General features: G+C 40.1%; 1 protein-coding gene across 2 annotated transcripts; it reads left to right on the top strand.

Annotated features, from left to right (window-relative positions):
* The first annotated feature begins 250 nt into the window (after nucleotides 1–250).
* Nucleotides 251–27859, top strand: SMARCE1 (SWI/SNF related, matrix associated, actin dependent regulator of chromatin, subfamily e, member 1). Of its 2 annotated transcripts, none has more exons than XM_038385353.2 (11): nucleotides 251–740; nucleotides 3876–3926; nucleotides 5253–5296; nucleotides 8658–8762; nucleotides 11137–11217; nucleotides 12422–12553; nucleotides 15868–16039; nucleotides 21751–21923; nucleotides 23118–23219; nucleotides 23907–24117; nucleotides 25939–27859. In XM_038385353.2, exons 2-11 carry the CDS (start codon nucleotides 3920–3922, stop codon nucleotides 26148–26150), a joined length of 1239 nt encoding a protein of 412 aa, XP_038241281.1. In that variant the 5' UTR covers nucleotides 251–740; nucleotides 3876–3919; the 3' UTR covers nucleotides 26151–27859. The 2 variants fall into 2 exon arrangements, with proteins under 2 accessions (XP_038241281.1, XP_038241280.1); XM_038385352.2 differs by having other exon boundaries at nucleotides 8658–8825.
* Nucleotides 27860–28000: the final 141 nt, after the last annotated feature.

The raw sequence follows: 28000 nt of genomic DNA, 5'->3' as shown, positions 1-28000 counted from the left end.
CAGGAACAGAGGTCTGTAGAGCAGAGCTGTAGCGCCCACATCCGGCGTTTCCTGAGGAACGAAGGGGCGGGCTGACAGGACCCTACGGGAGGGGACACCCAGGAGCAGCGCTAGCAGGCAGGAAAAGGCGCCCAACCCAATTCGTCGCCTTCTCCTCGAGCGACGGCTGCCAGGCGGGAGGCGCGAGACTAACAGCCGCGAGAGGCGAAAAGGCGCCAAACCCAGCTCCTCCCCCCACCCGCGAGCTGGCCCTGAGGCGCGAGGCGAACTGTAAAGGCCGGGAGGGATCAACACTCCAAACCGCCACCCTCCCTCCCGGTCCAGCAGGCGCGCATCACGTGCTCTCTGATCCCTGACCTCCGCCTGACACTTCTCTAGGCTCTCCTTACGTCACTCCGTTCGCTTTGTGGGCGCCGCGCGCCACATCACGTGGCGTGCGCTCCGGCCCGGCGAAGCTGTTCCGCTCTAGGTTTTCTTTACCCGCTCGGCTCTTCAGATTCGCCACAGAATAACCACCCTCCCCTTGCCCTTATTGTAAACGATAAAAATCCCCGGGTGGTGTATGAAGGTGCCTGGCTCGGAATAAACCTGGGGCGGGAGCAAAAGAGCGGGGGAGCTGGGACGCCGTGTGGAATGTGCTGAGGCGGAAGGGCAGGCGGCTTCCTCCAGTCGCCGCTGCCCATGCAGCCAGGAGCTCGGTGTTGGTTGGGAACAAAGGGCCGAGGCCGGCGCTGCGGCGGGTGAGTCTCGGAGGGGCGGCGAGAGGCTGGGCGGGGCGGGGCGGTGAGTGGGGCCTGCAGCGTGGGCTTCCGCCCCAGCAATCGCAGAGCCCCCTCGGCGGCAGCCTGTGCCTGCGAAGGGGGATGGGGAGGGGCTGAGGGAGAGAGACGGAGACGATCCCCGCGTACGCGCCCATGGGCGGGGGAGCTACCCCCCCCACCTCTCCTAGGGGGAGCTACCCCCCCACACACTCTTCCTCGGAGAGGGGGAGCTACCCCCCCCCCACACACCTCCTAGGGGGAGCTACCCCCCCCACACACTCTTCCTCGGAGAGGGGGAGCTACCCCCCCACACACACCTCCTAGGGGGAGCTACCCCCCCCCACACTCTTCCTCGGAGAGGGGGAGCTACCCCCCCACACACACCTCCTAGGGGGAGCTACCCCCCCCCACACTCTTCCTCGGAGAGGGGGAGCTACCCCCCCACACACACCTCCTAGGGGGAGCTACCCCCCCCACACACTCTTCCTCGGAGAGGGGGAGCTACCCCCCCACACACACCTCCTAGGGGGAGCTACCCCCCCCACACTCTTCCTCGGAGAGGGGGAGCTACCCCCCCACATGCCCCTCCTAGGGGGAGCTACCCCCCCATACACCCCTCCTAGGGGGAGCTACTCCCCCACACACACTCTTCCTCGGAGAGGGGGAGCTACCCCCCCACACACACTCTTCCTCGGAGAGGGGGAGCTACCCCCCCCCCACACACCTCCTAGGGGGAGCTACCCCCACATACACCCCTCCTAGGGGGAGCTACTCCCCCACTCTTCCTCGGAGAGGGGGAGCTATCCCGCCAACACGCACCTCCTAGGGGGAGCTACCCCCCACACGCCCCTCCTAGGGGGAGCTACTCCCCCCCCCCACACACACACTCTTCCTCGGAGAGGGGGAGTTACTCCCCCCCACACGCACCTCCTAGGGGCAGCTACCCCCCCCCACACCTCTCCATGGGGGAGGGAGGAAAGGCAGTCAAAAACATTTCTTTCCCCATCCCCAACATGCATCCCAAAAGTGGTAGAGGAGGAGGCAGGTACTATCCTCCCCTAAGCAAGTTCCCCTGCTGTAGTTAGGCTTTTTTTTTGGGTCTGGTTTTCTAAGGTACCATGTTACTGATTGGAATAAAACTATCAAGGTTTGAAACCCTGTGTTTAGAAGTGACATGAGGCACCAGAGTGCTTAGCATCTGCTGCCTCTTTTTAAAAAAAAAAAAAAAAAAAAAAAGGAGGGGGGGACGGTTGAATTGCATAGTAAATATTATATTTGTGTATTTAGCACATTCCCTCCCACTTTCCCCAAAATTGCATGAGTAATTAGATCTTTCTGTTGCTCTGGAGCAGGGTCTGTATTTTAAATTGATCTGTGTAAGCATACTTTTCATTGGACTTTGTGTGGGAATGGCAACTTCTTTAGTAAGAGTTGTCTAGTGTTGTCAACAATGCAGTCCATCTGTAGGCCTTGGGCATACAAATACTCAAGCATTCGTGGAACTTTACATGCATAAGTTGTCCATTATATGTGGAAATAATCATGAGTTCAAAATTGAAGCATGTGTATAGCAGTCTTAGTATTTGGTGCCATAAACGTTATTAATGTCAGATGCCGAGCATTTACAGGGTTTGGCCCAAATCTTGCTCTATTAAGTCTTCAATAGATTTAATTCATGAGAGAGGCCAGCATGATATTGCTGTTGTTTTACAGAGCATTTTACATGTATGGGTTCACTCCTGCAACAGGTTGCACATGCCCAGCTCCCATTGACTATGACATTACTAGCTGTAACAGGTACACTTGCTTTTCCTGTTAATCTGGTGTGCAATTTAGCCATGTGACAATGTATTACTATGAACTTGTTTATATCTTATAATGTTATTTAGGATACCGTATGTGCACACTCCTGCATTCATATCCAGTCCTTGAAGCCAGCCATATAAGACAAGTAATTGAAATCCAATATATAGTCCTGTAATTTTTATTAAAAGTGATGCACAAATAAAATCTTTAGAAGGAAGATCAGATGAACCTTGGATTTCAGTTTCAGAGTTGTTTATTTAATCCTAGTAGTTCAGCCTTAAGGGCCAAGCTAGTTTACAAAAAGTTCATCAGTCACTACAAGAAAATGTAGGCCTAGTTTCTGGGAAGTTGTTTATTTTCTTTCACTTCAAAGCTGACAAATTTATGACTTTACCTGCAATACATTGTTATAATTTGGCTCCTTAAGTTAGGTTTTAACCAATAAACAACAACTTTAATACAAACAGGAGGAAATACTCTTTTACACAGTGCACAATTGACTTGTGGAAATCATTCCCAGGGGATTTTGTGATGCCAAAAGTATAAGTGGTTTTAAAAAAAAAAACTAGGTAAGTTCATGGAGAATAATTCCATCAATGGCTATTATCCAAGTTTGTCAGAGATGCAATTTCATGCTCAGGGCAGCTCTAAAGCTCTGATTTCCAGAAGCCGGGAGAGGAAGACAGGGTGGATCAGTCCAAATGCCATGTTCTGTATGCTCCCCCTGAAGCTCTGGTACTGGCTACTGTTGAAGACAGGAAACCTGGCTAGATGGACCATTGGTCTGATCCACTATGGCCATTCTTATATTCTTAAACATTAATAAAACACTCCAGATACAAAAAAAAAATGAAATACGTGTTTATCCAATAAACTGTGGAAAAACATTGGAAATGCTTACTTGTATCTAAGAGCTTGTCTACACGTAGCAGCAGTACAGATTATAGGGCTGTGATTTCTAAAGCATACTCACATTAGCTGGTCTGTGTAGACCCTGCTGGTGTGTGCTAAAGGTTCCCTTGTGCGCTTTAACATGCTATTGTTTGTACTACATTAAAGCACATTAGGAAACATTACACAGATTACTCATTACAATATATACAAAGAGCCCCCCCTCGCCAAAAAAAAACCTGATTGGACATATGTACATAAAACCCCAAAATTGCTAAAAATAACCCCCCAAAAATGAAATTAATAAACCTTGAAAAGCATATGCTCTAGTTATAATGGTCTTAGTTTTAATGGTTCATGAAAACAAAAATTGTTCTGTTTAATAGTCTGACGTTGTGTTATCTTTTTGTCTTTCAGAATTTGAGATATAATGTCAGCTGGCTGAAAATTTATATACCAAAATGTCAAGTACGTTTTTGTTGTTTTGTTTTTGTTTTTTTAATTTAACAAGTAAAGATCTGTTTCAGCAGCCTTTACTTATATGAATAATCCCATTGCTGTCACATGAGAGAGGGCTACTGGCTCATTTTAAGAGGAATGTTATCATATACATTAATTATAAGTGAACTACCAATCAGTTGGTACTAGATATTGCCACAGCTCACAGCCAGGGCTATGTACTGAGGATTTCTTTAAGTGTCCAAAAGATGAAAGAAACACACAAGCATCCTACCTGACAAGCTGCAGAATTGCTCTGTAGCCATTTCTCCAGTCTTAAGACTGGAATAGTTTCTGCTGTCTGGGTAGTCCTCCATAGTGGCAGAAGACGCACCCCATCATGCCTACCTCAAAAAGAAAAGGAGTACTTGTGGCACCTTAGAGACTAACAAATTTATTAGAGCATAAGCTTTCGTGAGCTACAGCTCACTTCATCGGATGCATCCGATGAAGTGAGCTGTAGCTCACAAAAGCTTATACTCTAATAAATTTGTTAGTCTCTAAGGTGCCACAAGTACTCCTTTTCTTTTTGCGAATACAGACTAACACGGCTGCTACTCTGAAACATGCCTACCTCAGTGGCATGTGTTGATCACCAATGGAGTTAGACTTTGGGATTCATACTCCCTTACTTATTGTCCCCACAATTTTCCCCTCCAATGGGTAGGACCTTCCACACCAAGGGACAAGATTTGCTCCTTCTTTAATAAAGATAAATTGTGTAAATTCTGCACTCATTTACTCTTGTGCAACTTCTAAATGAAGTAGGAAAAGATGATGCTCCCTCTCCATGCTTTTATTTAATGCCAACTATATGCTACCGAAAACCATGAATGAAACCACTTGGGGAGGGGGTGAGCTGCACAAGTGAATGTAAAATTTAGCCTACAGTTGCTTCATCCTAAAGCATACTGTTGCATGTCAAACTCTACATTTCAAATCCATGTCCTTGCCTCTGAAGAAAATCTAGTATGTTTTAATTTCCATGGTGGCTAGCATAGTTTTTCTGAATTCTCTTCCTACATTTCTCCCTATCCCAGTACATCTAAATAAAAGGATAGTAACCTGACACTGGTGTCGCTTTTTTTAAAATGCATCTCTTCTTTTTCCATCCCTCTTTTTTTTATTTTTTATTTTGTCAATGTAGATTGTAAACTCTTTGTGACAGGGATCTGTCTTGTTATCATAAGTTCCTTACCAAATTATTGTTGTGTGCCTAGTACACTTTTGGATACCGTATGCATAATATATCTGAGTTGCCAGGAAGTTATGTATTTGCTTTTGTCTTTTAAACAGAAAGGCCATCCTATGCCCCACCTCCCACCCCTGCTCCCACAACCGTAAGTATAATGAATTTTCTCATTAACACAAATCTGGTAGTCTGGCTTTTAAGACAATAATTTGGTAGTCACAGCTACCAATATTAAAATATTATGAACATAAGACTATATGCACTGAACTGTTGAAATGACATTAAATATTTAAATTAAATTTTAAAAAGAGGTGGAGAAACTGGGATAAGACTCATTCAATGCTTAAGGCCAGATCCTTCAAACACTTAAATTTGTATTTAACTTTACATTGAAGACAGTGGGACTACCTACATGCGTAAAGTTAAATACAGGGGTGAATGTTTCTAGGCTTTGGACCTGATAACAATGTATCCATTATAAATATTCCAATTTGATATAACAGTAAACTAAGGACTAAGTAGCATACTTAATTCTAAATTTTATTGCCGCTAAAAGCTTAATGTCGGTCCAAGTTTTTAACATATTTTTTGTACTTTTTACAGTAGGTTTAAATTTGTAAATTTATAGTTTTTCAGTGGCATTCACACAGTTATGTAGAATTATGCAAACTTTTATTTATATTGGGTCAGAATAATGAAACCCTCATGATGAAAATCTTACTACTCAAATTTCTTGAAATCCATGGCATTTTGTAATGTGAGCATTGTGTGAATAAAGTTTCTCGCATAGTATAAAGTAAGTACTTCTGTTTGCAAAGGAACCAATCTGTTGAGGATTTAACTGGAAAATTTTATTATATAATATCCAATCTTTCTTGACATAATGTGGCCAGGAAAGCATCTGAAAATATGTTTGTACTTCTATAACAACTTGCATCTGATGACTGGAACACTCTACAAATTTAAACATCACAACGCTTTGTGGGGACAGGAAAGCATTATCCGCATTTTATAGAAGAGTAAACTGATGCACAAGTGAAATGGCTTGCCAAAGAAAATGTCAACAGACTTTTTAATTATATTAGTGCTTTAGGATCTACTTTTTTCCCCAGTCCTGTAGACAGTGACTACAAAATAGGAAATATGTAACTTTTTTTATTATTAAACAAAAGTCCACATTTAAAGAGGTTGGAGAGCAGGAAATATATATTTGGTGTCAAAGAAATTTGTAAACTTTCCCATATAAATTTGCGGGGGTGGGACGGACTATTTTTGCATAAGTGTGCCAGTTTGGGTAACAGCCTGAGTCCAAAGTTTTGTTTTGTTTTTTTTTTTTTGCTCTGCAAATACCTTACTTGGTTTTATATTGCTATTCAGATTGATGTGACAGTCCCTGATCCTGCAATCAGATCTGTGCACGCAGGTCCCTGCATATGTTTGGAACACCATTGATTTCAGTGGGGCTCTCCATGAATGCAGTGTGTGTTTGTTCATGTTCGTTTTCAGATGTGCTACTTTCTTTAGTCAAATAAGCATGTCTTTTAAAGAGTGATCTCACATGTGCAGTTAGCAATGTGTGTTGCCTATCTTTTGTACATCATCTATCTGTACTACTCACTGTACTTCATGTACAGTACTTGAGAATCTAATCTACAATCTATGAATGTAGTTGATAAAACAGGAAAGCAGACACAGATCTGTTGCCTTTTTTCCTCCACTACCAAATCTTACTGTGCTTAGTACTGAAAATGGCAGTAATCCACTTTACTTGAGACAGTGTGCATGAAATAAACATTTCTGTGGTGCTTTTCTTTTTTGTAATATTGGATTTGTCTGTTTTGCAACCATAAAGACTTAGGGTCTGGGCATTATAGCGTCCAGTTATTTTGGAGGAGAGATCTAATACAATATAATTTGTTTAGGCATATTTCATATACAGCTGATCTTGTAATGAAGTGGCTGCTTATTGAAAAGTGAGTTTACATACAGTAGTTACATATGACAAGCTTGAATAAATGGTTACTGCTTTGTTTGTGTTTGAGAGGCTTAACAGTAAAACACATTAATGTTTAAAGATTGGCAAGTAAGGTGTAACTTTATTACTGTGTTTTCTGTGTCAAAGTAAATTGACCGCAGTGTGTCAATGTATTTTTGCACTGAAGTGTTTATAAAGTGAATGTGCACTTCAGATTATAAGACTCTTCCCTTTGATATGGAGCCTCTGTCTTGATTCTTATGAACACTGAACTCCATTTTAACTGTGTTTATAACAGTAGTCTCTAATACATCCCACTGACAAAGTGTACTTTGAGACCCGTTAAATCATTATTCCAGCATGTGTTGCTAATTAAGACCACAACTCTGCTGAAGAATGCGGCTAGACACTGCGGGAATGAGGCTTAAAACCATCAAGGAACAGAGTAGGGTAAAATACAAAGATTTGTAAAGGAAGAATTATAGTGGGGTGGCAGCACCAGTACAGTTGAGGGTGAGACTAGCTCACTGTTAAACAGCTGGGGTTTTTTCTAACAAAGAAACTAAGCAAAAACTAGGGAACATGGAGAAGGGGCAAGATGGAAATTGATTGGAAGAGAGAAGGACAGAGAATGAGACAGTAATGGTTGAAGGTTTAAGGAGTAGAATGAATCCCTAAGAAACCAAATTTAATGACCTACACTATTACAGACACGTACACAAATTGACCCACTGAATTTAATTGCTGGAATGGATATGGACATGTTAATTAACTTATGTAATTGTTTTAGAAGCAATTTAAATAGTGATTTGATAACTACAAAAAATGTATCTAACATGTATATTCCATTGCAGTGGTTCTCCAGTTCTTTAATTCTGCAGACTACTTCATGAGGGAAAGATACCTCTATGGATCGCCTTCTCTTCCAGCCTTCTAATCAAATCCCCTGGTGCATAATTTCTAAAACATTTAATTTTGCAGGAATGGCTTCATATACCACTGTTGGTCCACAGATTGCACTTTGAGAACCACTGTTCTACTACCATCAGTATCAATGGGTTTTTTACTTTTTTGTCCAATAGCCTGTGCTTCCATTGGTGCACATAATTAATAATGTTATTGGTGATTTCCGCATAATCATATGCGCTGTATTGCTTTGTATGTTAAATTATTTTGTTTCATTGGATACTAGATTCTTCCTGAATTGTTTGGCCACTTATGGAAAGTTTGCAAACTTTAATAGCCATAAGCAGGCTATATGGCACACTCACGTTAAAAGTTTGCACGCTTGATAATAAAACATCAAATGATAGTTTTGAATTTATAGTAACACGTTCAGCTAAAAATCCTGTTTCCTGAACAGGTTTCTGTTGGCGTACTTCACATGTTGAGAGGAAACCAACTACTACACCTCATTTGCTTGTTTAAATTCTAGTTGTTTTTGCATGCCATATTGCAGATCATTTTCATTTCTGTGTTTTCCTCGTTTGAGCTCATTTCTCATTCGTGTTTTTGTCTCATTTGTTTCCATCAGCAAATGCCCAGCACACCAGGGTTTGTGGGATACAATCCATACAGCCATCTGGCCTACAACAACTACAGGCTGGGAGGGAACCCGGGCACCAACAGCCGGGTCACGGTAGGAGAATCAACTATTACATCATCCGGCAAACAACAAGAATTGACCAGAAATGGCTTTAGAGTTAGGTTCTTCTGAATCTTGGCTGCTGCCACTTTTATAAAGAGCAAAAATTAACTTGGATTTTTTTTTTCCCCATCTTCTCTCCTCTCCTACCTCCCCCCTTTCATTATGAAGCCTTGTACTGTAAAATAAGCTTCTATTTAATAGATCGAGAGAGATCTATTATTCCCATCTGAGATGTGGAAAGTCTCTTTCTTTTTGGAATTCCATGGCTTGACGGCTCAGTGATCACTGCACATTTAAGGAAAGATTCTTAAATATGGGTGTGGATTATATTTTCCTCTTGGAGGGAGGGAATTATACATTTTATTGAGATTATAGGCATGGAACAAGAGGAAAGGCAAGTTCCAAACTAGAAATTGTAACTGGTGATTACATCGCACTATTGTGCCATGTAAGAAACCCATGTTTCTATTTTCCATTCCAGTCTTACTTTGTATGGTTAGTATCAGATCTCCAGATTCAACAGTGACTTCTCCAACCAAATGAGTGGTGTCAATAAAATATGAGGGAGCCTGCTTTCTGTCCCCCATGGCTGGATGAAATGTGGATGCTTTGTAGACTCTTTAAGGAATACTTGGCATAAAGTGGGAGGAAATGTACTGATACGGGGTACCTCTGAGCTTGAGTGAAGATGCAGAACATGATTCACATACAGGCAAGAAAGAAAATAAAACTTTTAAATGCACACTTTTTGCCTAATATTTACTGTAAAAACTGTAGACCTACAATATTCTTTTAAATTATTAATTTAAAAATGATCATTTTAATTTTATGTAATTTCTTTCCAAAGGTGTAAAAAAAAATTTATCTACACAAGTTTTAGTCTCTTCAGAGTGTAATACAAATAAGAATTTCAGTCAATCCATAGATGTTGCCATTTAATGCAGTATACTTTTTTAAACTCCATAAATTCAGCTTGTTTAATAAGATGCCTAAAGAAAAGACCCCCTTGCCCTGTAGTGAAGGTATGAGCTGGCGTTTGATTGAATGTAGTGTCTGAACTTACATTTATGTTACTGAATACGTGAATAGGTTAGATTTGTCAGAATTTTCATTGTTTCTGTATGTCATAAGCATACACAGCTTTCTCTGCCATGCATATATCAATATGTATGGTATCTTTAAATTCCTGTTAATTTAAAAGCATTAAACAGTTTCAGTTAATGTTTTTCAAATCCATCTCTGTGTATATATGTATACATCTGGTAATGCATACACCTCATGTACATTATAACTCTATGCAAGTATGTATACATTGTTTCATAGAATTTCATAACTGTAGTGAAACATAAAAATATTCGGATTAAAAATACTGAAAGCAAAAACACTGAACATTAACCTTCTTGGCCATTTTCAAGTATTTTTGGAACCTCAGTCCCCAATCCTGTTAATACTTATTTGAGCCTGATTAATTTTAGATGTGAAAATAGTCCCATGGAACTGCTCACGGGTGTTTGCAGGATTGGGGCCCTTTAGAATCTACAGCTATTATAAACTATATGATGTCAGTATACTATTCCAGGAGGAACAAACATTTTCTTATTATAAATGCACTATTTTTAACTGAGATGGTGTGTAGATGGAAGAGAACAGAAGAATAAGTGGATGCTACAGCTTTCAATCAATAACACTTACTGTTTAGTGTCTTCTTTTTTTTTTCTTTTTTTTTTAAGTGCAGGCAACGTGCTTGGCATTGTACAAACGTAAAGGAAGACAAGGTCTCTCAAGGAGGTCACAATCTAATTTGGACAAGAACAATCCAATTTGGACACAAATGATGCACAGGTTGAGGGATCAGTCTCATAGGGACGTTTTTTAATATTTGGATTGACTCCCAAGTTCCCATTGAAAGATTTCGTGGAAGAAGTGTATTTCTAAAACGGATTGAATGAAAGAATGTCTAGATGATTTCCTGCTTTTTCACACTTTCTCATTATCCTTTTTCCAGTAATAATTTCTTTAGTTGTCAGAGCAGGTACCATAACAGTCATTCTCATCAAAATTGAGGAAAACAAACTGTTGGAGCCGGTGAGCAGAAGCAAATTTTTAGGCTGTCTCTTTTGGCTTTTAGAAAATTGTCCCCTTTTGGACTTTTATTGAGTAACCTTTTTCAAACTAATACTTGGACAAATACATTTGGGGCCAGGGGAGGTGGAATTTCCTAAATTATTATTAGGACCAGTTATAGTACCTGTGCATGCATTTAATATACAAAAGTATTTATATTCCCAGACTGCTATGTATTGAAGTTGCCTAGTTTTTCATGTTAAGAAATGGATTTATCCGTTTTGTTTTCGTTTTTTTATAGGCTTCCTCTGGTATTACAATTCCCAAACCCCCAAAGCCACCAGATAAGCCTCTGATGCCCTACATGAGGTACAGCAGGAAGGTGGGTACCCAGTGTTTTGGATTTAGGTTGAATAAGTAGCATTAAAGGTTAAGTTTATGCCAACAATTGATTAGTTATTTTAGTTCCAACTTCTAAACTCTGTTGAATTTTAACAACCTGCAGAGATTACTTATTCATAAAGGGAATTTTAGAACACAATTGCTTTCCCCATCAGAATAATGGCAACAATGGTCTAACCATATGGTAGCCACCTTCTAGGAAAACAAAAATTATCCCCCAAACAAAAGGTCAGCACCCTCAATTTTCCTGTGTTACATATTTTTTTTTATCCACAGGATTAGGGGAGGGGAAATTAAGATTTTCTTTGAAATGGTTATTTACTGCCATTGCCCCTGCTGTCAAGGATCCACATATTGTCAGAACATCCTCTGTATAGTACAGTAGTGTAACTAGGGCTGAAGAGTAGCAGTTGGAGGAATGCGTGTGTTCACCTACCTAACCTGCAGCATTACTTCATTATTTTATAAACTGTTTGAGAGGCAATGGGAAATTGAGTATTGTGTAGAGTCTGGTATCTGATTCGGCTTGGGAAGGGTGTGAGATCCAGTTTCAAGGAGTGGGTGAGTCAGAAGGAAATATACATGCCTTCCTGCTTCTGGTAAAGTGTCTTTACCAGCAGTCTGAATTAAGTCAACAGCCCTCCCACCGCTGCATATCAAGTCAAATGGTATTCCTAATCAGACATGGCAAGTAATAACAGTGGCAGCTTTCTTTTTTATATAAAGTTAGAAACTGGTTTTTGATGGAATCAGAACTTTTTGGAATTGAAATTTATCAACATGACTGAAAACTTGTTGAATACAGGAAGGTCCAAGTTCTGATCTTAAAAATTCAATGCACATTGTCCTGTATCTGAACATAATTGCTGCTGGACATGTTTGCATGATAATATGTTTAATTTTTTCCCAGAGATACAGTGATGTGCATTTTAGAATAGAATTCACAGATTTAAGGGCAAGATTCACAACTGAAGCTGTTGTCAATAAATCAGGCTGTTGCCAGTTTCAGTAGATGACTGTACTGTTGTCTTCCTGCCCCAAGAAGTAATCCACTGGAGACTTTTTCTTAATATAGCTTTGTTTTATAGTGATCTTTTCTGAAAGTATACAAAGATGATACCATAAAACATTTAATTTGGAAGTGTTTACATATCAGTAGTAAAGCTCCAACTGTTTCTGTTAAGGTCTGGGATCAAGTAAAGGCATCCAATCCTGACTTGAAGTTATGGGAAATTGGCAAGATCATTGGAGGGATGTGGCGAGATCTCACTGATGAGGAGAAGCAAGAGTACTTGAATGAATATGAAGCAGAAAAGGTAAAGGGATAAAATCTTTTGTTGTTAATGCTGATTCTCCCCTCTTATGTCCCTGGCATAACTGTCATAGAAGAGTTAAGCTTGTTCCCTCGTGCAGCAAGGTAGTTAAGCATGTGCCCAACTTTAAGCATGAGTAGTCCCATTGAAGTTAATGGAGTATTCTCATGCTCTAAGTTAAGCATATGCTTAAGAGCCTTGCTGAATTGGGACCTTTTAACATTTCACAGTACATATAAATAGAAAATAACTTCTTAGATCATCTAGTCCTTTCCAGGATTGCTCACCACAATATGTCCTCCATCCTGTGGTGTTTGATGTTTTTCTTCTAGAAACTACTCTAGGAATCAAATTTCATCTTTCCTGTATGGTGGCATGTGTGTGTCATTTACTAAGCCCTATGTATACTGATAAGCATCTTGATAATAATCATATGTCAACAGGGACTTCAGTTTTTAGACCATACTCAAAATGAAATGTTTATATTGAATAGGAATTTTAACTGAGTGGACTTGATTTTTCCACACCTAAATCCTCTTACAAAACTGATTCTCTGTAGCTTCAGCTGGTCAGTTGTGAATATGTGTATAAGAATTGGTTTCCATTGGACAGCCTTGCAAAACTTTACTCTTCCAGAATGTCTTTGTTGTTGTTTGTTTTTTGATGGGCAAGTAAAATATCATTAGTTTTTCATTATTGATCATCATAGCAAAGGGCAATAATATATTTTGCGTGTCTGCTGATAATTTTAAAGAGTTTTGCAAGGCTGCTACAGTAATAGATATCCAAAGCTATGTAGGACAATTACAAGCTGTTTGACATCTCTTGTTCATTTATTGTGTTGTGTTTAAAATTGCAGGCATCTGAGGTCATAGGTAATCTGGTCAAATAGGTGCTTAGAACTGTTTTCATCCAAAATATCACTTTAGTATTTTTAACCAACAGAAAAATTATTTTAAATTGGGGTTCTGCCATTTGAAACGAAATCAAGGATTCCTACTTTTTAACTCACTAAAAAGGACTAATTTAGTAAAAGTTAGACGCCTTCGGTTACATACAGCAGTATCATACAGTATAACTGACCTTTAATACAGAGCATATCAAAACAAGTGAAAGACTGTACTCAAAAGAGTAATTATCAATGGTTTGCTGTCAGACTGGGCCAGTGTATTTATAACGGGTCAGTCCTGGGTCTGACTAGTCAATATTTTCATTAATGACTTGAATAATGTCGTGGAGTGGAAAGTATGTGCAAGTATTTGCAGATGACACCCAGCTTGGAAGGGTTGCAAGTACTTTGGAAGACAAGAAAAAAATTCAAAACAACTTTGACAAATTGGAGAACTGAATTCAACCAAGATAAGTGCAAAGTACTACACTTAGGAAAGAAAAATCAAATGCACAGCTACAGAATGGGAATAAATAGCTAGATGGTAGTACTGCAGAATATTATGTGGGGATTATAGTGGATCACAAATTGGATACGAGTCAATGATGTGATGCAATTGCAAAAAAGGATATCATTCTGGGGTGTCTTAAGAGGAGTATTCTATGTGGGAGGTGATTGTCCCACTGTACTCAGCACTAGAGGTCTCGGCTGGAGTACTGTGTCGAATTCTAGACACCACCCTTTAGGAAAGATGTGCATAAATTGGAGAGAGTCTAGAGGAGAGCAACAAATCAATAAAAGGTTTAGAAAACCTGACGTAAGAGAGATGTTAAATGGGCTGGACATGTTTAGTCTTGAAAATAGAAGACTGGGGAGGGGATTTTCAAATATATTAAGGGTAGTTAGAAAGAGGACTGTGATCAATTGTTCTCCCGCGTCCACTGAATGTAGGACAGGACGTAATGGACTTAATCTGCAGCAAGAGAGACTTAGAAAGTTTTTCTTGAGAACTAACTTAACTGTAAGGGTAGTTAAGCTCTGGAACAGGTTTCCAAGGAAGGTTGTGGAATCCCTATCATTGGAAACTTTTAAGAACAAACACCTGTCGGGGTAGCCTAGATTTACTTGATCCTGCCTAAGTGCAGGGGGCTCGACTTGATAACTTCCCTTTCAGCCCTACATTTCTGTGATTCTGTGAAAATGTTTATTTTGATTTTGTAAAGCAAGGTTTAAAAGTGAGATTTAAAGAAGTGGTTGAAATGGGCAGTAAATCAATGTAGGCAGGTGGAGTGATACAATTCTGCTACCAACAGGTTTCAGAGTAGCAGCTTTGTTAGTCTGTATTCGCAAAAAGAAAAGGAGTACTTGTGGCACAAATTTGTTAGTCTCTAAGGTGCCACAAGTACTCCTTTTCTTTTTGCGAATTCTGCTACTGGAAGTGAGAAAATAGACTGTCTGGATCACCCCTACCCACGTGTAGAGAGGGACTGAAGAACACAATAAAAGAATGAAAAGTGAGAATTTCAATACATGATGATAGAAGTGACAAAAATAAAAAATAATTTGGTCCTGTCCTGGAGGAGGTGATAAGCAGATTCTGAGATAAGAAGTATTGGAGTGAGGAAGGAGAGGAGAGGAGATCAGGGCCAAGGTAACTCTCAGAATTTCTAGATGTGTAAAGTAGTTGGAAGTGATAGAATCGGAAATATGGGATGACTCTACAGTAGTTACAGATAAAACAAATAATTGCTTGCAAGATTTAATCTTTAATTATAGCAGTGAGGATAGCATAAGACTTCCCAGAATTAAATTTTTCTTGGCTTTTGTGTCTAGATGCTCCACCACCACTCAAGTTAGTAGTGCACCATAAATCAAGAGCAATATGAAAGAGGTTTGTGTAAATTCTTTCCCCTAGAGAGAATTCTTTCTCAAGAATCTGGCTGGTGGGTCTTGCCCACATGCTTAGAGTCTAAGGAATCGCCATATTTGGGGTTAGGAATGAATTTTCCTCTAAGTCAGATTGTCAGAGACCCTGGGATTTTTTGCCTTTCTCTACAGCATAGGACATGGGTTGCTTGCTGATTTACATTAGATTAAATGATAGATTCTCTCTAACTTGAAGTCTTTGAATCAAGATCTGAGGACTTCAGTAACTCAGCCAGAGGTTATGAGTCTATTGCAGGAGTAATGGGGGAGGTTCTGTGGCCTGTGATGTGCAGGAGATGAACTAGATGATCACAGTGGTCCTTTCTGGCCTTAGACTCTGAGTCTATGTACCTAAAAGAGAAATGCGGTAGAAAGGGAGGCAAATCGTTTATACCAAATTGTCCTTTTGGACCATTGGGCTGATGTCAATAAGCAAAACAGGGTTGCCAGGGTATAATAGATAGGTTTTTATTTCAATGAAACAATATCCGTCAAATTTCAGATAGAGTACAATGAATCCATGAAGGCCTACCATAACTCGCCTGCTTACCTTGCCTATATCAACGCAAAGAGTCGGGCTGAGGCTGCGTTAGAGGAGGAAAGCCGACAAAGGCAATCACGCATGGAGAAAGGTGAACCCTATATGAGCATCCAACCAGCAGAAGACCCAGATGGTAAGCAGAAAGGAGATTTGTATACACTTTGGGTGAGGTATATTTTCACTTTAGGACATAAAATCTAGAGTAAGTTTCAGGCAGCTGTTTTAATTCCCTCGGTATTGAAAACTGTTAATAGTTCACTGACTTACTCCTGGACTATAACAGGAAACACTTGCACACCATATAACAAAGAAAACATGAAATGTATAACTTTCAGAATCATCTTACCTCAAACTACATGTTAAGGTACACAGCTGTTCTTAAGCTTACGACTGAATTGACCACCAGCAGCCAGGCTACTGTTAAAAAAAGTTCTTGTAAACCTCTAATGGTGTGGGTGGCAACCCTTTTAAAAATTATTTTCAAAATGCCTGTTTCAGACTTGACAAGTTGGTTATTTGTGGTTTAGGCTACAATTTTGCTAAAAATTTCCATTCTAAATTTCACAGCGGGGGGGAATGTGGCTTTCACTACAGCAACGTACACAAGAGTGGGAGCAAGCTCATGCTGCACTCACCATGCATCAGCAGCTCCTCTCCCATTCTGCTCATTGTAACTTTGTGCACGGGGAAGGGTTGCAGTGCCACTCAGGTTTTGTCCCATTTGCCCCTCCGGAAATGGAAATGGAGGAGCTAATGGGTCAAATTTGATAGGCTTTGCAGCATAGCATATGGGGTCACAGAACCAGGTGGCAACAACACTTAATTTGGAAGACTAATCATATGTATTTTTACAACCATTTATGAGATTTCACTGACTTTATTCAAATTCACATTTTCTGTGACAAAATCCAGACCTATTTGTAGTCCACACAGTACCTTATACTGCATAGGGTTCCCTCAGTCCTACTTGAATGGAATGTTGTACTTTAATAATAGGTGCAGCAGGTAGTTCTGAGAGACTCTACTTGATTGTTGTCTTTTGATTTATTCCATATGGTGATTGAACACACCTAATCCTTTTTAAGTTCAGCTGCTTCTGTCAATCAAAATATAACTGGTCAACACAAAAAGTGCAACTTAATGAGGAAACTGTCAAAATGTTTTCTTTAACTGAAAGGAAATACCACTTTGGCATCCATATCAAACCCACTGAGATAAGTCACGCAAAGATATTGTCAATTTAAGTTTTTAAAATTATGCTAAAAGGCTGACTGAATTATCTGTTGAAACCTGAGAGTGAAAAATGCAGCCAGGCAATTACACCCTCTTCCCCCCACCTCCCAGCAAGCCCAGCCATGAGAGAATTCCCATGGTAAATAGCACTTTCTGCTCTATGCAGTATAAACTGTGTAAAACACATGAATGTGCCTGGGATTTTTTTTAGCAATTGGCATTTCACAGCCTGCTATTCAACCTGATTATACCTGGGTCAAATTCAACTCAGATATAACCAGGTGCATCTCCCACTGAAGTTGGTTATACTTGTTAATGGTGAACTTGGTTCACCATTTGACAGCATAGGAAGGGATTTGCAATCTCACGCTGAAATCACATATTGCTGGTTGTAGTTTTCTAATGGTAGAAGGCTCTTTTAGTCTAGAAGATGAAACTATAACAAGATCCATGTTTGGAAGCTGAAGCTAGACAAATTCAGAGTAGAAATTAAGCACTTTTTAAATTTTAACAGCAAGGGTAGTAAAACAATAGAGAATCCACCACCTACAAATTTCAATCGAAGTCTAAATCAGGAATGGATGACTTTCTAAAAGTTGTGTACTTGGTGCAGTTCTAGGGCTGATGATTATAAAGGTCTCCGTTGGCCTGAAAATCTATGAAATAACTCTTTGCCACATTTCCTACTATTTTCCACTTTTAATTTTATTTTCAAATTAATCTAATACTTTTTAAATCCCAAATGTGAAACTGTTTTTGTTTTGTTTTTGCTTTTTTTTTCCAGAAAAGCAATATTCAGTCTGAGTTTGAATCAAAATTGGCCTTCTCAGTACTAGAATTTCTGGCATAACAGAACTTATTTTCATTTTTTTTCCTGTTTTGTAAAGAGTGGAGCAACAATTTCAACATGTATCCCATAACTGGGAAAGTTGTGTAAAATAAAAAACAGGACTTAGAATAACGACATATTTTTGTAGAAATTTAAAGGAGATGGGGAAAGGTTTTTCAGTGATGACAATGAGGGTAGAAAATGAAAGCACAGGAGGACTGTCATCCTTTAAAGCTTAAGAACCTCTTTGATATTACAGGTTTCAGAGTAGCAGCCATGTTAGTCTGTATTCGCAAAAAAAAAAGGAGTACTTGTGGCACCTTAGAGACTAACAAATTTATTAGAGCATAAGCTTTCGTGAGCTACAGCTCACTTCATCGGATGCATTTGGTGGAAAAAACAGAGGGGAGATGGCTTATCTTAAGTGATCATAGAATCATAGAATCATAGAATATCAGGGTTGGAAGGGACCTCAGGAGATCATCTAGTCCAACCCCCTGCTCAAAGCAGGACCAATCCCCAATTTTTGCCCCAAATGGCCCCCTCAGGGATTGGTTTAGCAAGCTAATGCTCAAACCACTGAGCTATGATCACTCTCCTTACAGTGTGTATATCAATCTCCCCTCTGTTTTTTCCACCAAATGCATCCGATGAAGTGAGCTGTAGCTCACGAAAGCTTATGCTCTAATAAATTTGTTAGTCTCTAAGGTGCCACAAGTACTCCTTTTCTTTTTTCATGAAAATGTAGTTTGTGGCAAGCTGGAGTGGGAATGTAGCTCAACTAGCCTGCTGCAGTCTGTCCTTGTGGATGCTGCTGAGGCATGTTAACAGTTCATTAATGTGAAAAGAAAAGGAGTACCCGTGGCACCTTAGAGACTAACAAATTTATTAGAGCATAAGCTTTCGTGAGCTACAGCTCACTTCATCGGATGCATTTGGTGGAAAAAGCAGAGGAGAGATTTATATACACACACACAGAGAACATGAAACAATGGGTTTATCATACACACTGTAAGGAGAGTGATCACTTAAGATAAGCCATCACCAGCAGCAGGGGGGGGGAAAGGAGGAAAACCTTTCATGGTGACAAGCAAGGTAGGCTAATTCCAGCAGTTAACAAGAATATCAGAGGAACAGTGGGGGGAGGGAGAAATACCATGGGGAAATAGTTTTACTTTGTGTAATGACTCGTCCATTCCCAGTCTCTATTCAAGCCGAAGTTAATTGTATCCAGTTTGCAAATTAATTCCAATTCAGCAGTCTCTCGTTGGAGTCTGTTTTTGAAGCTTTTTTGTTGAAGTATAGCCACTCTTAGGTCTGTGATCGAGTGACCAGAGAGATTGAAGTGTTCTCCAACTGGTTTTTGAATGTTATAATTCTTGACGTCTGATTTGTGTCCATTCATTCTTTTACGTAGAGACTGTCCAGTTTGGCCAATGTACATGGCAGAGGAGCATTGCTGGCACATGATGGCATATATCACATTGGTAGATGCGCAGGTGAACGAGCCTCTGATAGTGTGGCTGATGTGATTAGGCCCTATGATGGTATCCCCTGAATAGATATGTGGACAGAGTTGGCAACGGGCTTTGTTGCAAGGATAGGTTCCTGGGTTAGTGGTTCTGTTGTGTGGTGTGTGGTTGCTGGTGAGTATTTGCTTCAGATTGGGGGGCTGTCTGTAAGCAAGGACTGGTCTGTCTCCCAAGATCTGTGAGAGTGATGGGTCGTCCTTCAGGATAGGTTGTAGATCCTTGATGATGCGTTGGAGAGGTTTTAGTTGGGGGCTGAAGGTGATGGCTAGTGGCGTTCTGTTGTTTTCTTTGTTGGGCCTGTCCTGTAGTAGGTGACTTCTGGGTACTCTTCTGGCTCTGTCAATCTGTTTCTTCACTTCAGCAGGTGGGTATTGTAGTTGTAGGAATTCATGATAGAGACCTTGTAGGTGTTTGTCTCTGTCTGAGGGGTTGGAGCAAATGCGGTTATATTGTAGCGCTTGGCTGTAGACAATGGATCGAGTGGTATGATCTGGATGAAAGCTAGAGGCATGTAGGTAAGAATAGCGGTCAGTAAGTTTCCGATATAGGGTGGTGTTTATGTGACCATCGCTTATTAGCACCGTAGTGTCCAGGAAGTGGATCTCTTGTGTGGACTGGTCCAGGCTGAGGTTGATGGTGGGATGGAAATTGTTGAAATCATGGTGGAATTCCTCAAGAGCTTCTTTTCCATGGGTCCAGATGATGAAGATGTCATCAATGTAGCGCAAATAGAGTAGGGGCATTAGGGGACGAGAAAATGAAACCATGAAAGGTTTTCCTCCTTTCCCCCCCCGCTGCTGGTGATGGCTTATCTTAAGTGATCACTCTCCTTACAGTGTGTATGATAAACCCATTGTTTCATGTTCTCTGTGTGTGTGTATATAAATCTCTCCTCTGCTTTTTCCACCAAATGCATCCGATGAAGTGAGCTGTAGCTCACGAAAGCTTATGCTCTAATAAATTTGTTAGTCTCTAAGGTGCCACGGGTACTCCTTTTCTTTTTGCGAATACAGACTAACACGGCTGCTACTCTGAAACAGTTCATTAATGTGTTTTGATCTAATTCATCTTGAAAAGGAAATAGATCAAAACACATTAATGAACTGTTAACGTGCCTCAGCTGTTTCCAAACAGACAGCAGACTGTGGCAGGCTAGTGCAAGGCAGATTGACCCATTTGTTTGGCCTGAACTAAACATTCCTGTAGACAAGTCCTAAAATAAGAGAGAATCAGCTTAATAATCGTGGAGAGATTTTTATTTTTTTTCCTGGTGTTGTCTCAAAATGTTGTTCTGCTTTTTAAAGTGAATATCTAGTACAGTCAATAATATTTGGTTAATATAAGTTTCACAAATAGTTACATATAATCCTCAGAATAACATCTGCCTAAACTCCCAATTTTGCCACAGAGCTAAAGCTCCATTTTAATTAAGGAAAAAATTTCTTTGGTCTGTCGCATACTTTTTGGGGTAGTTTGTCTTCTACAAATGTATCAAAAAAAAGACAGTTCGTCATAGGCTTCAGACCAAACCTTTCTCTGGTATTTTCTTCTCCTCCCTCAAGAAGCAGGAGACTAGCACTTGACATTTGTTGACCTATAACTTACTTCTAATGCATGTTTATCTCAATTTTTTTTCCAGCAAGTGATTTTACTAATTAAATTCTTGGCTTCTGTGAACAAACTTGGAGTAGGTTTTGTTAGTGTGGCTTTTTTACATGAGGACCTAAGTTGCTGAGCATCTGCCATTTCTGTTTACTTCAGTTGGTGCTGCAGGTGCTCAGCACCTCTACAAACTAGGCCCTTTAGTTTTGAAACACAAAGTTTACTTTTGTTGAACTCTCATCTGTGTTTTAATGAGGAATTTATTGTAGTGAGCACCATAAATTGTGAAGTTTCATTATCAGAATTTGTATAATCAATGTGGTGTTTATTTCTCTTGTTCTTGATGCATGAAAAGCAGTGTGTTGGCAGAGGCACTGATTACTGTTTAAAGTGAATAGATCAGTTTGTAGCTGTGTAGGATCTGGCTAAAATCATAGCTCCCATGCTCTGCTGTCTCACAGCACATAAAATACTGTCTCAAAACTGAGTTTGATTATTTTACTGCTCTGTAATTCTAGTATCTTTGTACATAAAACTTATTCATGTTGTCATGGCAGCAGTTTTGTTCCTGGTTGAATTGAAGACTGCAGTGTGTTTTAAGGATACAGTTTAATGAGACTTGTCTAACCTGTTAAACTTTTGTTTCAGATTATGATGATGGATTTTCTATGAAGCACACCGCTACAGCCCGTTTCCAGAGGAACCACCGTCTGATTAGTGAGATACTGAGTGAAAGTGTGGTACCAGACGTCCGCTCCGTAGTCACTACAGCTAGAATGCAAGTTCTCAAACGTCAAGTTCAGTCCTTAATGGTTCATCAGGTAAAGATAAATTACCTAAAATTTATTAAATATAATGGTTCTGGGCTGTACTCCCAAGTTTAAAATCATTTGGATCATCTACGTGAATGTACTTGTTGAAGTGTCAGTACTCTTCATGCCCCAGATAACTAACCTCTCCCTGGCTTTTTGGGAGGAGCAAGAGATAAGTCCAAGCTTCTGTGATTCCCATGCCTCATACAATGTCACAATTTTGTATCTACTAAAGGATAAAGTGCAGTGATTAAGAGGTGTAGATTAATCTCTTAATTAAACAATACATCACGTCACAGTCATCTGCAGTTCTATAACCCTTCAACATGTAAAGAAAAGGTTTTGATTTAAAGATATCGGTTCAGTTGTGACTTTCAATAGCTTGTTACCTATAGCTGTGTAGTTGTTAGTGGCCATCTTTTTAATGTGGTAAATCTCTCCCTTGTTAACACTTGTAACTGAAAATTAAAAGCAAAAGTGTGTGTCTAATAACTCACATTTAAGATGCATTCAATTAACTTCAACTGTTCAGATTCCTGTGTGTGTGTGTACCAATTGAAAAGACAAGGCTGATTGATATATATTGTGCGTGTATGTATATACATAACACTTGGGCAAATTAGGCAGAGACAAGAAAGAGTGAAGATTTCTTTTTACATTGCAAAAGAAAGGGGAAAATGTGTTGCATCCGATTGACTTTTCCCATTTTAATCTCCATTTGTATTGTACTAGTGCATATAATGCGCTAGACACTGTAAATGTATAGAAAGACATAGATTGCATGTCTGAAGACTGCAAGCTCTTCAGGTCAAGCACCTATATCATCTTCTGTGTTTGTAAAGGGCCTAGAACTCCTTAAGGCACAATTTTCAGAGTAGCAGCCATGTTAGTCTGTATTCGCAAAAAGAAAAGGAGTACTTGTGGCACCTTAGAGACTAACAAATTTATTAGAGCATAAGCTTTCGTGAGCTAATCCATCCAATTTCTTTGATTTCTTATTACTGCGACTTAGGGATGGGGGGCTTCCCTCATTTGTACATTTCAGCTATTGAGCATCAAATCAGGAAAGTCAGATTCCACCATAAGGGTGAGATGGATATAAAAAAAAATTGACCTACATAGTTTGTATGCATCAAAGCATTTTATCCAGTATTTGGTATATTTGAGTATTAAGTTTCATAACACAGTTACTTCCATTTTTAGCGAAAACTGGAAGCTGAGCTCCTGCAAATAGAAGAGCGCCACCAGGAAAAGAAGAGGAAATTCTTGGAAAGCACAGAATCCTTTAACAATGAACTGAAGAGGGTACAACTTTAAAATGTTCTCTCTCCTTCTAGGACACTACTTGTTGTACGTTATTCAAAGAGAGTCCTCTGCCCAGCTTCAGTCTAGCTCTTTTAAATATAGAGGGTTCATATTCTAGAATATTTTTTGTGGTGCCCCACAAAAGCTATAGATTGCAATGAGTCTTAGCCAGAGGGCTTCCATGTACCTTGGTGATTCCAGGCTTCTGCAATGGCCCAGTGGGGTTATTGGCAGCCAACATAATTAAAAGCAGCTTTCAGACTGGTCTAACTGAAGTCAAGGAGACCAGCACTGTGCTCCCAAGGTCAAAGAGATAGTAAAAATAGTTTAAAGCCACCTTTGTGTGCATGCTTCTCAAATGCACTGTGTATTCCTTGAATAGAGCTGAGGATCAAGGCCTATATTGTTTTTCTGTTTTTGCTGCATAGTCTTATCACAGATCTGTGATAGAACTGAACTTCTATAGCGCCTGGAGCTCTCTCCATTTTACATTCTTAAACTTAGCAAACCAAGGTGCAAACATTGTCCCATGCAGAACTACTGAACTCAGAATGAGGTTTTCCTCTGGGTTGTGTTTCAGAATGCATTCTTAATGCACAAGAAATCTGCTTTGCCTGACACTAAAATGCTAAACTGAGAGCGCAAAGTGCCGGATTAATAAAAGGACTTTTCTCTTCTGATTGCTAGTTATGCAGTTTGGAGGTGGAGGTGGACATGGAAAAAATAGCAGCTGAAATTGCTCAGGCTGAGGAACAGGCCCGCAAGAGGCAAGAGGAAAGGGAAAAAGAAGCAGCTGAGCAAGCTGAACGCAGTCAGACTAATGCAGCACCTGAGGAAGAGCAAGCAGTTAATAAGACAGAGGAGAAGAAGGAAGAAGAGAGCACTCCCATGGAGACAGGTAACAGCTCTTGAAGACTGGCTTAAGAATTCTCTTACGTCAGTACAACATGCAGGAAGGGCCATTACTAAGGTTTAGGGGTTTTTCACCTTTAACCTCAATTTTGAAAAGGGGGGGAAAAAAGTATAGCAACAAAAACAGCATATTGTGCAGGATGCGTCATGCACCCAGTAGAAAAGGTTTGATTTCCAAATCTTCCCTAAATCTCACCTTATCTTTTAGCCATTAATGTAGATTGAAACAAAACAGGGAGTTTTCACTACACCAGTGAAGGAGGAGAAGGAGCTCTTCCTCTGCTTTTAGCAGACATAGGAAAGTTGCACTTCCCTGGCTGTACCTATCTACTTTAACCCTTATTTACCTCCCCCACTGTCAAATTTGCTTGCCAAACAAAAGTGGTGACACTAGTGGAAGAATTAGATATTGTAAGCATGACTGCATCATTCTGAACCACAGCTTGTTGTCATAACAGCTAGGGGTAGGTGAGCATAGTAGGGAAGTTGAAGTTCTGTTGCTTTTTCTTTTTTTTATTTGTGGCTACCGTTCTTAGAGTTAGAGGCTGCAGAATACCTTTAAGAAGTAGTGTGGAAGGTACCTTATATATGCATGCATGTTTTATAAGGAGAAGGACCTTGGAGTATTGGTTGATCATAGGATGACTATGAGCTGCCAGTGTGATATGGCTGTGAAAAAAGCTAATGCGGTTTTGGGATGCATCAGGAGAGGCATTTCCAGTAGGGATAAGGAGGTTTTAGTACCGTTATACAAGGCACTGGTGAGACCTCACCTAGAATACTGTGTGCAGTTCTGGTCTCCCATGTTTAAAAAGGATGAATTCAAACTGGAGCAGGTACAGAGAAGGGCTACTAGGATGATCCGAGGAATGGAGACTTAAGGAGCTTGGCTTGTTTAGCCTAACTAAAAGAAGGTTGAGGGGAGATATGATTGCTCTCTATAAATATATCAGAGGGATAAATATAGGAGAGGGAGAGGAATTATTTAAGCTCAGCACCAATGTGGACACAAGAACAAATGGGTATAAACTGGCCACCAGGAAGTTTAGACTTGAAATCAGACGAAGGTTTTTAACCATCAGAGGAGTGAAGTTTTGGAATAACCTTCCAAGGGAAGCAGTGGGGGCAAAAGATCTATCTGGTTTTAAGATTCTACTCGATAAGTTTATGGAGGAGATGGTATGATGGGATAATGGGATTTTGGTAAGTAATTGATCTTTAAATATTCAGGGTAAATAGGCCAAATCCCCTGAGATGGGATATTAGATGGATGGGATCTGATTTACTATAGAAAACTTTCCTGGGTATCTGGTTGGTGAATCTTGCCCATGTGCTCAGGGTTTGGCTGATTGCCATGTTTGGGGTCGGGAGGGAGTTTTCCTCCAGGGCAGATTGGAGAGGCCCTGGAGGTTTTTTTGCCTTCCTTTGTAGCATGGGGCATGGTTGACTGGAGGGAGGCTTCTCTGCTCCCTCGAAGTTTTGAACCATGATTTGAGGACTTCAATAGCTCAAACATGGGTGAGGTTTTTCATAGGAGTGGGTGGGTGACATTCTGTGGCCTGCGCTGTGCAGGAGGTCGGACTAGATGATCAGAGTGGTCCCTTCTGACCTTAGTATCTATGAATCTATAAGATATTTCCAGAGCAGTAACTACTAAAAATTTCTAAACAATGTAAATTATTGGTCTCAAATAGTATCAAAGATATCCCTGACAATTCTTTCTCTCCCGTAACTCTCTAGCACCTAAAATGTATTTGCATAGTCAACTATAGTGGTGTAAATGACACTGAGAAATGTCTTCTTCCAGAGGAGGCTCACCCAGAAGAAACTACAGAGAACCAGCAGAATGGGGAAGAAGGAACGTCCACACCAGAAGATAAGGAGAGTGGCCAGGAAGGGGTTGACAGTACTGCAGAGGAAGGAACTAGTGATAGTAACACTGGTTCAGAGAGCAATAGTGCAACAGTTGAAGAGCCTCCAGCGGACCCTACCCCTGAGGATAGTGAGAAGAAAGAATAAATATTGGCTTATTCCATGTCTCTTCTTAACAAAGTATTGTTTTGAGTTTAAAATGTGCTGTGTGATTTTTTTGGTATCTTCCTTGTCCATATCATTTGTCACCAAAGGATACTGGGCATTAACTACTTGATTATCGTAATGTATTGATACCAGCATGGCCAACCTAAAGGGGCCTTTGGGGGTGAGGAATGTCTTGATAGTAACCTAGAAAGAAAAAGACAGTATTTGTGTCCTTTACCAGTGCTCTATGATATAAAGATAGTATCCTTCATGGGCCAGATTCCTTCCCCCCAGCCCAAGTTAATAATTTTTTACATAAGAAATATCAGGTACCTACTCTGTCTGTCCTAACTGGGAACTCCTTCAGTGACTGATGTGGCATCCCCTCTCATTCAGCTGAAGACTGGGTAAAGTACAGCTTGGGTTTGACCTTTTGTGTGGGTCACCAGTCCATTCCAGTTCTCTGCCTTAGCCTCAGGTGTTTTCCTCCAAATCCATCATCTTGGTTATCATAAGGGAGTACTAAATATGTACCCAGGGAGTTGATATCTCAAGCCTGGATGTTAATGAAGTTGCATTAAATTGGCTGTTGGGGGAAACCTTTGTTTGCAGCATTTGTATTCACTTCTATACAATAAACACTGGTTGGGATTAAAATTTTTAGATGCTATAGTGCAGTTTGCGTTGGTGCCAATGAAGAAACTCCACTTGTTCCAGGCCATAATAGCGACATCAGACCTCTTATTGCATAAGCTCCTTCACAGTTTGTTTTGCTTTGCTTTGTTTCTCTCTCTCTAAAACTAACTAACTTAAATTCCTCTGGCTAAAATAATGGATTTGTCTTTCAGGTAGTTGTCATGTTGTTATCCATATGCCAGGAAAAGAGCATGAAGTGTTAAAAGGGATAAAAGTACAGCAGCATGGCATGTGTTGCTGCTTTGCTTTGCTTTTATACCTGCCTCCCTTTTTGCCAAGTGCAATATCTCCAGTAAGTGCCAAGTCCTTCAGCCTTTGCTCACTGAAAACTTGCCTTTAAATCTATGAAGAGCTATCAATGAGGGCTGCAGGACTTGGTCCTAATTCTTCTGTGTGGTCTCTGCTCTCTTTCATGCAGTAACAGTAACTGTTTCACAAGAGAGAAAAGGCAGGTTGTTCTTGTATGCTCTGAAGAGTTGTGTGCACATTTCCAAATGATCAGAAGCTCGATCTGCTTCAAATGCTATTACTGTGGTTATGGTAAGCCTCAGGGCTGTTTATGTAATGTGGGATTCATATCCGCCTCAGTCCTTGTTCATCTATGCTTTTTGATCCCTTTGTTCAATACAAACGACTTTATCCAAAGGTGTGGCAGAAATATAAAGCAAGGGAATGTTTAAATGTCATATTTCTTGCCCTCCCATGCTGACTCTGATGTTTGTTCCGAGTTCACAACAAATAGACACCTCCCTTGACGTGAGCTCTCAAAATCTCTGGCAGTTTCAAAACATGAAAATTTTGTTATCCTCCACCTCAAACCACCACCCCTTCCAAATAAAATGCTCAGTAACTTTTGATAAAATTAAGGCAGACACAAGACATTTCATCTCTTTTTGCAGCTAAAAGAGACCACATGATGCATTTGCTTCATGTAAACTCCAGTATGTTTTCACTGAATAGTAGTATTTCTGATGATGTGTTCTCTTTTTTTTTTAAAAAAAAAAAAAAAACCACACACACACCCTTTTGGTCTTTTTTTTTTAATGTTCTAAACATAATAAAATAGAACATGTTGTTTGGTTGGTTGGTTGTTTTGTTTTTTTTTTTTAAATCTGCATCGGTTTGTGTTATCTGTCTATTCAGACATTGACTAT

The sequence above is a fragment of the Dermochelys coriacea genome, chromosome 27 (genome assembly GCF_009764565.3).
Source record: "Dermochelys coriacea isolate rDerCor1 chromosome 27, rDerCor1.pri.v4, whole genome shotgun sequence".
Classification (NCBI taxonomy): domain Eukaryota; kingdom Metazoa; phylum Chordata; order Testudines; family Dermochelyidae; genus Dermochelys; species Dermochelys coriacea.
This window is presented reverse-complemented; position numbering and strand designations above follow the sequence as displayed.